Source organism: Ranitomeya imitator, chromosome 1, assembly GCF_032444005.1.
Source record: "Ranitomeya imitator isolate aRanImi1 chromosome 1, aRanImi1.pri, whole genome shotgun sequence".
Lineage (NCBI taxonomy): Eukaryota > Metazoa > Chordata > Amphibia > Anura > Dendrobatidae > Ranitomeya > Ranitomeya imitator.
The window spans coordinates 581,847,900-581,863,753 of record NC_091282.1 but is presented as its reverse complement, the minus strand read 5'-3'; the positions used below and the strand labels follow the sequence as shown (position 1 = coordinate 581,863,753).

The 15,854-nt window shown below is 44.9% G+C and overlaps 1 protein-coding gene across 1 annotated transcript in view; it reads left to right on the top strand.

The window, feature by feature from the left end:
- Window positions 1-15,854, top strand: part of HMG20B (high mobility group 20B) — a 740,474-nt gene that overhangs the window by 510,952 nt on the left and 213,668 nt on the right. The window contains exon 6 of the mRNA XM_069767875.1: window positions 14,137-14,189. Within this exon, the coding sequence (XP_069623976.1) occupies window positions 14,137-14,189 (53 nt within the window). The remainder of the gene's footprint in view (window positions 1-14,136; window positions 14,190-15,854) is intronic.

Genomic DNA, 15,854 nt, shown 5'->3' with positions numbered 1-15,854 from the left:
AAAGGGTACTTTATCTCGGTGGATTCGGGATGCAATATGTCTGGCCTATTCATCCAAAGGGGAGAATCCGCCTGAGACCGTAAAAGCACATTCCACCCGGGCGATTGCATCATCCTGGGCTGAACGAGCGGAGGTTCCAATAGAACTGATATGTAAGGCCGCAACTTGGTCTTCTACTACCTTCTATAATCACTATAGATTAGACTTGTCTTCCTCATCTGACTTGTCCTTTGGTAGATCAGTTCTTAACACGGTGATCCCTCCCAAATGACTATCTCTGAAAGTCTCTCAAGTGGGTGCTGTCGTGGCGAAGAGAAAACACCGGATTACGTATCGGTAATGCTCTTTTATAGAGCCACGACAGCACCCTTCACTTCCCACCCTTATAGGTTTTATATTTAGGAGCACGGTTAAGGGTGTTTGGTTCTTGTAGTTAGCCATACTTAAGTTAACTAATGATAAATGATAAATATTGAATAACCTACTAAAATCTGGTGGGCGGTTCCTCGCAATCTCTGTAACCCAACTGTGGGAGCGAGGGGGACCGCCCCTTTTATCTCTCAATAGGGTTTCCTGTTCCTAGGGGCAGATCCCCTCTCTCAAGTGGGTGCTGTCGTGGCTCTATAAAAGAGCATTACCGGTACGTAATCCGGTGTTTTTTGGGCTTCATTTTTTCTACCTCATCTATGTAGATGGATCCGGTTAAGGTTCAGGCCATTCATGATTGGATTCAGCCCACATCCGTGAAGAGCCTTCAGAAATTTTTGGGTTTTGCAAATTTTTATCGCCATTTCATTGCTAATTTTTTCAGCGTGGTTAAACCCTTGACCGATTTGACGAAGAAAGGCACTGAATTGGTGAATTGGTCCTCTGCTGCTGTCCCTGCCTTTCAGGAGCTTAAACATCGATTTACTTCTGCTCCGGTGTTGCGCCAACCAGTTGTTTCTCTTCCGTTTCAGGCTGAGGTTGACGCTTCTGAGATTGGGGCAGGGGCCGTTTTGTCTCAGAGGAATCCTGTTGGTTCCTTAATGAAACCATGCGCCTTCTTTTCCCGTAAGTTTTCGCCTGCTGAACGCAATTATGATGTCGGCAATCGGGAGTTGTTGGCTATGAAGTGGGCGTTTGAGGAGTGGCGACATTGGCTTGAGGGAGTTAAACATCGTTTTGTGGTCTTGAAAGATCTAAGAATTTGATTTACCTCGAGTCTGCCAAACTGCTGAATCCTAGACAGGCTCGATGGTTCTAGTTTTTTTCCCGTTTTGATTTCGTGGTCTCGTACCTTCCGGGTTCTAAGAACATTAAGGCTGATGCCCTCTCTAGGAGTTTTTTGCCTGATTCTCCTGAGGTCTTGGAACCGGTCGGTATTCTGAAAGAAGGGGTGGTCCTTTCTGCCATTTCCCCTGATTTATGACGGGTTCTTCAGGAATTTCAGGCTGACAGACCTGACCGCTGTCCTTTGGGGAAACGGTTTGTTCCTGACAGATGGACTAGTAGAGTGATTTCTGAGGTTCACTGTTCCGTGTTGGCTGGTCATCCTGGCATTTTTGGTACCAGAGACTCGGTTGGTAGGTCATTTTGGTGGCCTTCTTTGTCGCGTGATGTGCGTTCTTTTGTGCAGTCCTGTGGGACTTGTGCGCGGGCCAAGCCTTGTTGTTCCCGTGCTAGTGGGTTGCTTTTGCCATTGCCGGTCCCTGAGAGGCCCTGGACGCATATTTCTATGGATTTTATTTATGATCTTCCGGTTTCCGAGAGGATGTCGGTTATCTGGGTTGTTTGTGACCGGTTCTCTAACATGGTTCATTTGGTGCCTTTGCCTAAATTGCCTTCCTCTTCGGATTTGGTTCCGTTGTTTTTTCAGCATGTGGTTTGTTTGCATGGTATTCCGGAGAATATTGTGTCCGACAGAGGTTCCCAGTTTGTTTCTAGGTTTTGGCGGGCCTTTTGTGCTAGGCTGGGCATTGATTTGTCTTTTTCTTCTGCGTTTCATCCTCAGACAAATGGCCAGACCGAGCGAACTAATCAGACTTTGGAGACTTATTTGAGATGCTTTGTGTCTGCTGATCAGGATGATTGGGTGGCTTTCTTGCCATTGGCCGAGTTTGCCCTTAATAATCGGGCTAGTTCGGCTACTTTGGTTTCGCCTTTCTTTTGTAATTTTGGTTTTCATCCTCGTTTTTCTTCTGGGCAGGTTGAGCCTTCTGACTGTCCTGGTGTGGATTCTGTGGTTGACAGGTTGCAGCAGACTTGGGCTCATGTGGTGGACAATTTGGTGTTGTCTCAGGAGGAGGCTCAACGTTTTGCTAACCGTCGTCGGTGTGTTGGTTCCCGGCTTCGGGTTGGGAATCTGGTCTGGTTGTCTTCCCGTCATGTTCCTATGAAGGTTTCTTCTCCTAAGTTTAAGCCTCGGTTTATTGGTCCATACAGGATTTCTGAGATTATTAATCCGGTGTCTTTTCGACTGGCGCTTCCGGCCTCTTTTGCGATCCATAATGTCTTCCATAGATCTTTATTGAGGAAATATGTGGAGCCCGTTGTTCCCTCTGTTGATCCTCCGGCCCCTGTGTTGGTTGATGGGGAGTTGGAATATGTTGTTGAAGATTTTGGATTCCCGTTTTTCGAGGCGGAGGCTTCAGTACCTTGTCAAATGGAAGGGTTATGGCCAGGAGGATAATTCTTGGGTTTTTGCCTCTGATGTCCATGCCGCTGATTTGGTTCGTGCCTTTCATCTGGCTCGTCCTGATCGGCCTGGGGGCTCTGGTGAGGGTTCGGTGACCCCTCCTCAAGGGGGGGGGGTACTGTTGTGAATTCTGCTTTTGGGCTCCCTCCGGTGGTTGTAGGTGGTAATGCAGTTGTCCCTGGGCTGCAGTCCTGGTCAGGTGTATCTGCTGATTGCAATTCTGTATTTAGGTATTTAGGTTTCCAGGATTCTTTAGTCCTTGCCAGTTGTCAATGGTTATTGGGAGGTGTTGGACCTCTGTCTGGTTTCTCCTGCTTAGCTGCCAATTCAGCAAAGATAAGTGTCTGTTTTTTTTCTATGGCACACATGCTGTGTGCTGGATTTTTGATTGTATTTCTGCTCTGTGTGTAGGATTCTCTGGAGTTGCAGTTATACGTTCCACGTCTTTAGTTAGATGGAGGAATTTTTTGTATAATCTGCTGTGGATATTTTTGGAAGGGTCTTAATACTGACTGCACAGTATTCTGTCCTATCCTTTCCTATTTTAGCTAGAGTGGCCTCTTTTGCTAAATCCTGTTTTCTGCCTGTGTGTGTCTTTCCTCTCCTACTCACAGTCAATATTTGTGGGGGGCTGCCTATCCTTTGGGGTTCTGCTCTGAGGCAAGGTAATATTCCTATTTCCATCTATAGGGGTATTTAGTCCTCCGGCTGTGACGAGGTGTCTAGGGTTTGTTAGGCACACCCCACGGCTACTTCTAGTTGCGGTGTTAGATCAGGATTTGCGGTCAGTACAGTTACCACCTACTCCAAGGTTACCGGATCATAACAGGGTTAGGGCTAGGGTTAGGATTGGGGCTAGGGTTATGGTTAGGATTAGGGCTAGGGTTAGGGCTATGGTTAAGGCTACAGTTAGGGTTAAGGCTACAGTTAGGGTTAAGGCTACAATTAGGATTGGGGCTAAAGTTAGGGTTAGGGTTTGGATTACATTTACGGTTGAGATTAGGGTTAGGGGTGTGTTTTGATTAGGGTTTCAGTTATAATTGGGGGATTCCACTGTTTAGGCACATCAGGGGCTCTCCAAACGCGACATGGCGTCCGATCTCAATTCCAGCCAATTCTGCGTTGAAAAAGTAAAACAGTGCTCCTTCCCTTCCGAGCTCTCCCGTGTGCCCAAACAGGAGTTTACCCCAACATATAGGGTATCAGCGTACTCTGGACAAATTGGACAACAACTTTTGGGGTCCAATTTCTCCTGTTACCCTTGGGAAAATACAAATGGATCCAAAATGGCCGCGGCATCCGGGTCCTGCAGGGAGGGAGGTGGCTTACCAAGTGCCTGCTCAGAGCAGGCACTTGGTAATGCTGCACTGCTCTCAGACAGATCGGTGATCTGACAGAGTGCTGTGCAAACTGTCAGATCACCGATCTTTGATATCCCCCCCGGGACAAAGTAAAAAAGTTTAAAAAATTTTTTCCAAATGTGTAAAAAAAATAAAAAAAACCTAAATAATGAAAAAAAAAAAAAAATATTATTCCCATAAATACATTTCATCATCCAAATAAAAAAACAAAAATAAAAGTACACATTTAGTATCGCCGCGTCCATAACGACCCAACCTATAAAACTGGCCCACTAGTTAACCCCTTCAGTAAACAGTAAGAAAAAAAAAAAGAGGCAAAAAACAACGCTTTATTATCATACCGCTGAACAAAAAGTGGAATAACACGCGATCAAAAAGACGGATATAAATAACCATGGTACCGCAGAAAGCGTCATCTTGTCCCGCAAAAAATGAGCCGCCATACAGCATCATCAGCAAAAAAATAAAAAAGTTATATTCCTGAGAATAAAGCGATGCAAAAATAATTATTATTTTTATAAAATAGTTTTTATCGTATAAAAGCACCAAAAGATAAAAAAATGATATAAATGAGGTATCGCTGTAATCGTACTGACCCGAAGAATAAAACTGCTTTATCAATTTTACCAAAGGCGGAACGGTATTAACGCCTCCCCCAAAAGAAATTCATGAATAGCTGGCTTTTGGTCATTCTGCCTCACAAAAATCGGAATAAAAAGTGATCAAAAAATGTCACGTGCGCAAAAATGTTACCAATAAAAACGTCAACTTGTCCCGCAAAAAACAAGACCTCACATGACTCTGTGGCTCAAATATGGAAAAATTATAGCTCTCAAAATGTGGTAACGCAAAAAATATTTTTTGCAATAAAAAGCGTCTTTCAGTGTGTAACGGCTGCCAATCATAAAAATCTGCTAAAAAAAACGCTATAAAAGTAAATCAATGCCCCCTTCATCACCCCCTTAGTTAGGGAAAAAATTAAAAAAATGTATTTATTTCCATTTTCCCATTAGGATTAGGGCTAGGGTTAGGGTTGGGGCTAGGGTTAGGGCTAGGGTTAGGGTTGGGGCTAGGGTTAGGGCTAGGGTTAAGGCTACAGTTAGGGTTAAGGCTACAGTTAGTGTTGGGGCTAAAATTAGGGTTAGGGTTTGGATTACATTTACGGTTGGGAATAGGGTTGGGATTAGGGTTAGGGGTGTGTCTGGGTTAGAGGTGTGGTTAGGGTTACCATTTGAATTAGGGTTAGGGGTGTGTTTTGATTAGGGTTTCAGTTATAATTGGGGGGTTTCCACTGTTTAGGCACATCAGGGGCTCTCAAAACGCGACATGGCGTCCGATCTCTATTCCAGCCTCTTCTGCGTTGAAAAAGTAAAACAGTGCTCCTTCCCTTCCGAGCTCTCCCGTGTGCCAAAACAGGAGTTTACCCCAACATATAGGGTATCATCTTACTCAGGACAAGTTGGACAACAACTTTTGGGGTCCAATTTCTCCTGTTACCCTTGGGAAAATACAAAACTGGGGGCTAAAAAATAATTTTTGTGGGAAAAAAAAGATTTTTTATTTTCACGGCTCTGCGTTATAAACTGTAGTGAAACACTTGGGGGCTCAAAGTTCTCACAACACATCTAGATAAGTTCCTTGGGGGGTCTAGTTTCCAATATGGGGTCACTTGTGGGGGGTTTCTACGGTTTAGGTACATTAGGGGCTCTGCAAATGCAATGTGACGCCTGCAGACCATTCCATCTAAGTCTGCATTCCAAATGGCGCTCCTTCCCTTCCGAGCCCTCCCATGCGCCCAAACGGTGGTTCCCCCCGACATATGGGGTATCAGCGCACTCAGGACAAATTGCACAACAACTTTTGGGGTCCAATTTCTCCTGTTACCCTCAGGAAAATACAAAACTGGTGGCTAAAAAATAATTTTTGTGGGAAAAAATGTTTGTTTTATTTTTACGGCTCTGCATTATAAACTTATGTGAAGCTCTTGGTGGGTCACAGTGCTCACCACACATCTAGATAAGTTCCTTAGGGGGTCTACTTTCCAAAATGGTGTCACTTGTGGGGGGTTTCAATGTTTAGGCACATCAGTGGCTCTCCAAACGCAACATGGCGTCCCATCTCAATTCCTGTCAATTTTGCATTGAAAAGTCAAATGGCGCTCCTTCGCTTCCAAGCTCTGTCATGCGCCCAAACAGTGGTTTACCTCCACTTATGGGGTATCGGCGTACTCAGGACAAATTGTATAACAACGTTTGGGGTCCATTTTCTCCTGTAACCCTTGGTAAAATAAAACAAATTGGAGCTGAAGTAAATTTTTTGTGAAAAAAAGTTAAATGTTCATTTTTATTTAAACATTCCAAAAATTCCTGTGAAACACCTGAAGGGTTAATAAACTTCTTGAATGTGGTTTTGAGAACCTTGAGGGGTGCAGTTTTTAGAATGGTGTCACACTTGGGTATTTTCTATCATATAGACCCCTCAAAATGACTTCAAATGAGATGTGGTCCCTAAAATAAAATGGTGTAAAAATGAGAAATTGCTGGTCAACTTTTAACCCTTATAACTCCCTAGCAAAAAAAAATTTTGCTTCCAAAATTGTGCTGATGTAAAGGAGACATGTGGGAAATGTTACTTATTAAGTATTTTGTGTTGCATATCTCTGTGATTTAATTGCATAAAAATTCAAAGTTGGAAAATTGCGAAATTTTCAAAATTTTCGCCAAATTTCCATTTTTTTCACAAATAAACACAGGTAATGTTAAATAAATTTTACCACTATCATGAAGTACAATATGTCTTGAGAAAACAATGTCAGAATTACCGGTATCCGTTGAAGCGTTCCAGAGTTATAACCTCATAAAGGGACAGTGGTCAGAATTGTAAAAATTGGCCCATAACGTGCAAACCACCCTTGGGGGTAAAGGGGTTAATGAAGGATAAACTGTAGTTTTTACTGATTAAATTTTTGGGTACATGTGTGTTTTTTGTTGGCTATTTTTTTCTTTTCATATTTCTTCAAATTTTTAAGAGGCCATGTGCCTAAAAACCATAATCTGGATTTATTTTTTTACAGTGTTAAGTGGGCGGGATAAATAGAGTGCTCCATAATGGTCATTACAGCCACAGCAATGCCAAACATGTATAACTGCTTTATATTTTATTACCTAAAAGTAACAGTATCCTGAAACAGTAATAGTATCCTGAAATAATACTTGGGCAGGCCTTTCATGAAATGTAAGCTTTATTGATGTACATTCCCCTATTTTGTTGCTGTAAGCCCCTGAAAATTTGTCACACGACTGCTTGTCAAAATTGTGTTAATGCCAAATGAATTTTCACCCCTTTCCCTCCCATAATCCTGCTCACCCCTTTGCCTGTGTCATTGATTCAGTCAGACTGCCGCCTGCCCGAGGATATCATTGTAATCTGCTCCCCACCCCTGAACATGACAACTGCATAGAAATACATGCTGTCATAATCCTGTCAGGAAAGCAGAGGGCCAGTCCGATGATTGCGATGCTGTCCTCGGGCAAATATGGCAGTCCGACTGCACTCAATCACTGATTCCCGTACAGATGGATGTGCTGGATTATGGACGGGGGAAGGGATGAATTTTCATTTGACATTTAAATATGCTTGACTAGCTGGTGCGTGACAATACATTTTCCAGGGCTTACAGCAACACAACACATGAATAAAAGTTACATATCCCTAAATGGCTACTTAAACCTTATTTCACGATACTGAAATACTCCTCCAGTTGAAGTGTATTGTGGCGCACAGACCCATCAGGTACTTGTGCCACAATGCTGCAGGCCAATCAGAGGCAAGTAAAGACTAGAGTATTGGAGTATAAATTCTAGATATAAATAAAACTAATATACTTTATTTCAAATATTAAAACTATTAAAAAGTGCACGTGCAAAAGACAGACAAGAAATATATCACTTCACACCCACCAGTCCGTATAGGCCGATTTCTAGGTATCTGTTTCTCCACTCAAGTGCCTGTATTCACGACCAGAAGAATGTGTTCTAAAGACAAATCCTATAGAGACTTGTGTGCAGTCCACATAGGCACAATATTGTAAATCAGACCCAGCAGCGAAAACTCAATGAAATCATTCAAATACCATAGATCTATCAGTAGCGTTGCAGTTAGTGAAAGCATTTCATTTATATGTCTCAATAAACCTAGTGGTTCATCTCCCCCTCAAATCCAAATACAGAGAGAGACCAGTAGGTGCTCAAGTAGGGTCTCCAACCCATAGAACAGTAATAGAAAAAACTTGGCACTCAGTAGTGAGGAAAATTATTTTGCTTCTTTTTATTATTGATGCATCCAGACAAAATTAACGAATAAACGTTTTCGGTCCGGCAAAGGACCTTCATCAGACACGGTGAACACGGTGTAGAATATATAAAGAGTCTTTTGGCTCCTGATACTTCTATCAAAAGACTCTTTATATATTCTACACCGTGTTCATTCTAGGTCATGGATATCCAATTACATATCCTTCACCATTCAGTGCTATCAGGACTCTAATATGTTGTGGATTTCGATTAGTCAAATATATCACTTTTGTATTTCCTTTATACTTATGTCATACAGCACGGTTGGCATACTCACTGGAGCTTCTACCGTCCACGGAGCACTCATGGATAGATCTCTTCGGTTTTTGAATTATATTTCACCAGTTCTAATGATCATCACCACTGTATAGCAACTGTTTCCGATTTATTTTGCATCTTGTGACAATTTATATTTTCTGATATTGTCTTACTTTATGTATTTACTAGCTGTTTCCAGCCAGCTAACGCTCGACACGCTCATTGCTATCTATCTGCTGGTGATTAAACTAAAGTAAAGACAACATTCAATAGCCTCGTGTGGTAATGTGTGGGTACAGAGCCTCGTGTGGTAAATGTGTGAGGACGGAGCCTCGTGTGGTAATGTGTGGGGATGGAGCCTCGTGTGGTAATATGGGGGGACGGAGCCTCATGTGGTAATGTGTGGGGACGGAGCCTTGTGTGGTAATGTGTGGGGCCGAAGCCTTGTGTGGTAATGTGGGGGGCATTATGTGTGGTAATGTGATGGGGGGTGGGATTATCTGTAGTGATGTGGTGGGGGGCGGGATTGTGTGTGGTGATGTGGTGGGGGGTGGGATTATGTGTGGCGATGTAGTAGGGGCGGGATTATGTGTGGTAATGTGGTGGGGGCGGGATTATGTGGTAATGGGGTGGGATTATGTGTGGTGATGTGTTGGGTGGGATTATGTGTGGTAATGGGGTGGGGATAGGATTATGTGTGGTGATGTGTTGGGGGGGCAGCATTATGTGTGGTGATGTGGTGGGCGGGCGGGATTATAGGTGGTGATGTGGGGGGGCGGGATTGTGTGTTGTGGTAATGTGTGGGGACGGAGCCTCGTGTGGTAATGTGGGTGGTGGGATTATCTGTGGTAATGTGGTGGGGGGCGGGATTATGTGTGGTGATGGGCGGGATTATGTGTGGTGATGTGGTAGTGAGCGGGATTATGTGTGTAATGTGGTGGGGGCGGGATTATGTGGTAATGGGGTGGGATTATGTGTGGTGATGTGTGGTAATGGGGTGGGGGTAGGATTATGTGTGGTGATGTGTTGGGGGGGCAGGATTATGTGTGGTGATGTGGTGGGCTGGTGGGATTATGGGTGGTGATGTGGGGGGGCGGGATTGTGTGTTGTGGTAATGTGTGGGGACGGAGCCTCGTGTGGTAATGTGGGTGGTGGGATTATCTGTAGTAATGTGGTGGGGGGCGGGATTATGTGTGGTGATGGGCGGGATTATGTGGTGATGTGGTAGTGAGTGGGATTATGTGTGGTGATGTGGTGGGGGGGCGGGATTATGTGTGGTAATGGGGTGGGATTATGTGTGGTGATGTGTTGGGGGGGCAGGATTATGTGTGGTGATGTGGGGGGGCGGGATTGTGTGTTGTGGTAATGTGTGGGGACGGAGCCTCGTGTGGTAATGTGGGTGGTGGGATTATCTGTGGTAATGTGGTGGGGGGGCGGGATTATGTGTGGTGATGTGGTGGGGCGGGATTATGTGTGGTGATGTGTTGGGGGGCGGGATTATGTGTGGTGATGTGTTGGGGGCGGGATTATGTGTGGTGGGGGCGGGATTATGTGTGGTGATGTGGTGGGGGCGGGATTATGTATGGTGATGTGGTGGGCGAGGTTATGTGTGGTGATGTGGGGGCAGGATTATTTGTGGTGGTGGGGGGCGGGATTATGTGTGGTGATGTGTTGGGGGGGCGGGATTATGTGTGGTGATGTGGGGGGTGGGATTATGGGTGGTGATGTGGGGGGGCGGGATTGTGTGTTGTGGTAATGTGTGGGGACGGAGCCTCGTGTGGTAATGTGGGTGGTGGGATTATCTGTGGTAATGTGGTGGGGCGGGATTATGTGTGGTGATGTGGTGGGGGGCGGGATTATGTGTGGTGATGTGGTAGGGGGTGGGATTATGTGTGGTGATGTGGTAGGGGGCGGGATTATGTGTGGTGAGGGGGCGGATTATGTGTGGTAATGGGGCGGGGGTGGGATTATGTGTGGTGATGTGGGGGGCGGGATTATGTGTGGTAATGGGGTGGGGGGTGGGATTATGTGTGGTGATGTGGTAAGATTTCTTAAAACAGATAGCTACACCTTTAGTTTTGTTTGGGGCGTTTGCGGAGTAGAAGAGCGGGTAAGAAGCGGACAAAAATCTAGGACAGGATTTAGTTGAAAAGTGCGTCTCTTGGAGACATGCCATATCTGCCTGTTGGGATCTATAGTAGCGGAAGGCCTTGGTGCGTTTCTGTGGGGAGTTGAGTCCCCTCACATTGTGCGATAAGATTGTGAGTGGCATTTTAGGAGGTTGTGAGGTTTGCTTGTGATAATAATTAATTGCGGTTTAGCAGTAGGAGTGGAGGACGTATTGCAGAATGAACTAAGTAGGTAGTATAAGCCCGGGCAGGTAGGTTGGGGGATGGGGTAGATTGGAAGGTGTCTGTGGTTTGGGTGGGGTGAGAAAGCTTGTTAAGGGGGAAGGGGAAACTGTAATGTTGGCTAAGCACTATGTGCTGAGCAACAGTGTGCGAGGACACTGTGGGGTCGTAGAGGTCTGCTAGGGGCAGCGTAAAAAAAATATTATGCGATCGTAACGGAATACGGGAATATACTTAAGTGGATGATAAAGTCGAACCTGGGGTCTGATTCGGCTATCTTGGGGGTATTCAATGATGATCTATCCTATCAACCTATTGTAGCGGCTAATAAATGGAAGGCATAGATCGGATTACAAAAAATAACAACTATGCCTAATAATATAACTAACTGAGGCCGTTATGTGACTTTATATTACATTTAAAACATTGCGGTAGAGTAGAATATATGTAACCTGTCGCTAGAACATGACAGTCGATAGGTAAAGAAAAAGGAAACAACACTATATTAACTTATGGATTGAACATATTCACTTGTCTGTAGTGAAGATCAGGTCAGGAGGTAAATTCAATCCAGTCCAGTGTTTCAGTTGAAACGAAAGGCCCAGTAGTTTCCAGTGAGGGAATGTTGGAGTTGCGCAGTTCAGGAACATCTATGAAAATAAACTGAGAAAACATACATAACCATGTTATCCTAAAACTGTAAGAATGTCTGACAGGATAGCCTGTAGGGTATCAGAGGCCCAGAATAAAGCCAGCTGTTGTACAGCTCATCACGGGGGGGTCAGGCGGAGCTTGCGGACGAGATCGGCAGCTCTCAGGCCGAGGCTGAGAGGAAGCAAGCGGGGGAGATGAAGAGGGATCCATGAGCTGTAATTTAGCTAAGCAACGGCTCGCTCCTTCGGGGGAGAGAATTGTGTGGATCATATCAAGGTGAGAGAATATCAGTTTAAAGAGGAATCCCCAACGATATTTGATGTTATTGGATCGCAGAATCTCCAGGTATGGCTTCATAGGTCGTCGTTTGGCGATAGTAGTGGGGGCCAGGTCTGAGAACAGCTCGTATGAGTGGCCTTGGAATGTTAGCGGTGCGGATTTTCTTGCCGCTTGCAGGAGCTGTTCCTTTGTTTTGTAAAAGTGCATTTTAAGGATGATCTCTCTCGGTGGGCCCTCTGACTTGCGTATGCTCAAGGCTCTATGGATGCGGTCCATTTCTAGGCGCTCAATGGAGATCCCTGGTAGAAGTTCTTGACACAGGGCTGTTGCGGTGGATTGGAGGTCGGTGACCGTTTCTGGTATACCTCTGATCCTAATATTGCTCCTACGGGCTCGGTTTTCAAAGTCCTCTAACTTACTGTTGAGGGTGTGGATCTCGCCCTGTAGCATCTCAATATCTTTTTCGTGAGTTGCAAGGTTTGCAAGGGTCGAGTCCATTTTGTCTTCATAGAACTTGGTTCCTGTACCTCTGACCTTGATCTCTTTGGTTAAGTCCTTAGTCAACTTGTCTGACATCTTGAGCAATTCAGAATGTAAGATAGATTGGAACTGCAACAGTAGAGCCGTTTGGTCCGGGGTAGGGGTGTTTGGGGTTTTGGTTGTAGAGGCCGGAATCATCTCAGAGTCTGCTCCGTCAGGTATGGAAGAGTTGGAGGACTCCAACTGAGAAAATGGACCGGAAGACATGTCGGCATCCAGGTCTTTTAATGCAGCAAACCTGTTGCTAGATTGTTTTGAATTGGTTCTACGCGCTTTAGGCATGAGGGCGATTAGAATATGGATAGAAGTAGATCCCCGTGATATTTATTCTGTATTAAAAGAACTGAGGTCTAAGACGGGGCATATTGTGCAGTATCCCCTAGCAGATGTGCGAGGGATAGGTTAGAACATTGCAACAGTTTTAGGGTATTTTGTAGACTGAGTCTAGTTAGGCAGGTGTTGCGTTAAAATATAGTCTAAGGTATGATTATGCCAGTGGAGAAGAAGACTGAGATTGACAAGTCAGAAGGCTGGCGAAGTGAAGAGTTTTTTGCGGGAACCGCAAAACCGCAAAGGCGCCAGCCCCTCACGGCCTGTGTGCACCCAGCCGAGGGGGATGGCGACTCCCCAGCGTCCAAGGCCCAGTCCCTTCACAGGTAGCTCAGGTGGGGGGGATATAGCACAAAGTGGTCTCTCACCTCTGCTGTTAGGTGCCGGGGGGTCTTCTGTCCAGCAGCCCCAGGAGTCCGGCGCGCCGCATCTGTGGGACCGCAATTAATGGCGGCGCGTCCTCCGCACGTCTCTCAGGCAGTCTGCTGCCAGCGCGGGGCACACGCCTACTAGCGGCCGCAGCTACCACCGCAGGGCCCAGGTGTCGGAAGAGGGTCCAGGGATGAGCGGGCAGCACAGCGCAGCAGCGGCTCCGGAACGGCCGGCGTGCAGGTAAGCACCGCCGGTGTATCTCTCCAGCGGCGCGAGCCGGGGTTCACGCCGCCACTTCTATGGTGCGGGAGGAGGCCGGACGAGGTGTGGGCTCACAGTGCCCGCCGCAACTCTCCGTGCGGAGGTCTCTGCCCTCCCCCGGCGGCGTCCAGACCTCGGCAACAGGGGCCCCTCAGCTCCGGGATGGCAGGGGTGGGCGGGCTTTCCTGCAAGGCATAGTCCGGACTGTCCCACTAGAGTAGGGAGGCGCCGAGGGCCTCCTGGCTGGAGATGGGCTACACCGGCGTCACTCAGGCCTCAGGCCCGACAGGAGGCCTCAAGCTTGCGCCGTAATTCCGGAACGCTCCTTTCACCTCCGCGGCCAGATATTGCTCCCGTGGTCCAGGGGCTATATACTGCTACCCTTTTATTGCTTGGATGGGTCTCCAATGTCCAGAAAAATGGGCGGATTACCCCTGCAGCTTAGGGAGCCCAGGGAAGCACGTCTTGCTCCTTTGGCTGCTGGCCACGCCACCCCAGAATGTATTATTTTAATATATTTTCAGCATAGGTCTCTTCTTACCTGTGAGGTCCGATTTTCATTTTGTGATGTTATAGTCCCAACTTCTCTGTAAAATTTCCTTTAGTGTATTGACACTTCAGACCGGTATTAAGAATTTTTTTTTCTAAAACTCTTTGCTAACTTGAATTTATCTAAAATTTCTGTATTTTCTATCCCACAGAAGAGAGCAGTAGTTCATCTGCCTCCGCTGTTCTAAATGTACACACACAAAAAGTAAGTTGCAATGTGTTCATGTTAAAGATTACTGTTCTTGCAATTATTTATAATGTGAAAAAGTAAAACATTTTCCTACTAATTTAGTAATATAAAATCTGACCTTTTTAATAGGGGGAAGCCTGAGTAAGGTTATGTTTACATGTTCAGTAGTGATCAGTTAGAACAGATCCAGAAACAATCTGTTGGCAAAAAAAAGTTATACAGACACTATTTTTTAGTCCGTTTTTAAATAACCGATGTATGCCGGATCTGTTTTATTAAACCTTGAAGCCTATGGAAGACAAATTGGTTAATTAGCCATCCATATTTCTTTTATTCGTAACAGGTTAGTTTTTTGCTTACTGGATCCAGTGTCACATCAGTTTTTTTGCTTACTGGAACCAGTAAGCAAAAAACCGATCCATTACAAATAAATGAAAAATGGTTGGCTAATTTACTGATATGTTTTCCATAGACTTCAATGTCAAAACGAATCCCTGCAGAGATTAGTTATTTAAAAACAGACTAAAAATTGGTGTCTGTACAACTTTTTTTGCCAATAGATTGCTGCTGGATCCGTTCTAATTGATCACTAGTGTATGTGTGAACATAGCCTAAGAAAGAAGTTGAACATCCTATTTATTGAGGAACGGAAACCTGCAGTTCCAGCAATGGTAATCAGTTTTTGACAACTATGAGAGACAATTACCTTTCACAACTGGTTCAGGACCCAACAAGAAGGGGGGCACTGCTAGACCTAATATTAAGCAACAGGCCAGACCGCATATCAAATATAAGGGTTGGGGGTCACTTGGGGAATAGTGATCACAAAATAATAAGTTTTCATGTATCCTTTAATAAGATGTTTAGTAGAGGGGTTACAAGGACACTAAACTTCAGGAGGGCAAATTTCCAAAGGATGAGAGAGGATCTTGGTGCAATTAACTGGGACGATATCCTGAGACATAAAAATACACAAAGAAAATGGGAGACGTTTATTAGCATCCTGGATAGGACCTGTGCACAGTATATACCGTATGGGAATAAACATACTAGAAATAGAAGGAAACCAATATGGCTAAATAGAGCTGTAAGGGGCTCAATAAGTGACAAAAAGAAAGCATTTAGAGAATTAAAGGAAGTAGGTAGTGATGAGGCATTAAATAAATACAGAAAATCAAATACATTCTGTAAAAAGCAAATCAAGGCAGCAAAGATTGAGACAGAGAGACTCATTGCCAGAGAGAGTAAAAATAATCTCAAAATATTCTTTAAATACGTAAATAGTAAGAATCTAAAAAATGATAGTGTTGGCCCCCTTAAAAATAGTCTGGGTGAAAAGGTGGATGAGGAAAAAGCCAATATGCTAAATGACTTTTTTCATCAGTATTTACACAAGAAAATCCCATGGCGGACAAAATGACTAGTGATAAAAATTCCCCATTAAATGTCACCTGCTTAACTCAGCAGGAAGTACGCTGGCGTCTAAAAATCTCTAAAATTGACAAATCTCCGAGCCCGGATGTGATACACCCCCGAGTACTGTAGGAATTAAGTACAGTCGTTGATTGACCATTAATTTTAATCTTTAATGACTCCATAATAACAGGGTCTGTACCACAGGACTGGCGTAGAGCAAATGTGGTGCCAATATTCAAAAAGGGGACAAAAACTGAACTCGGT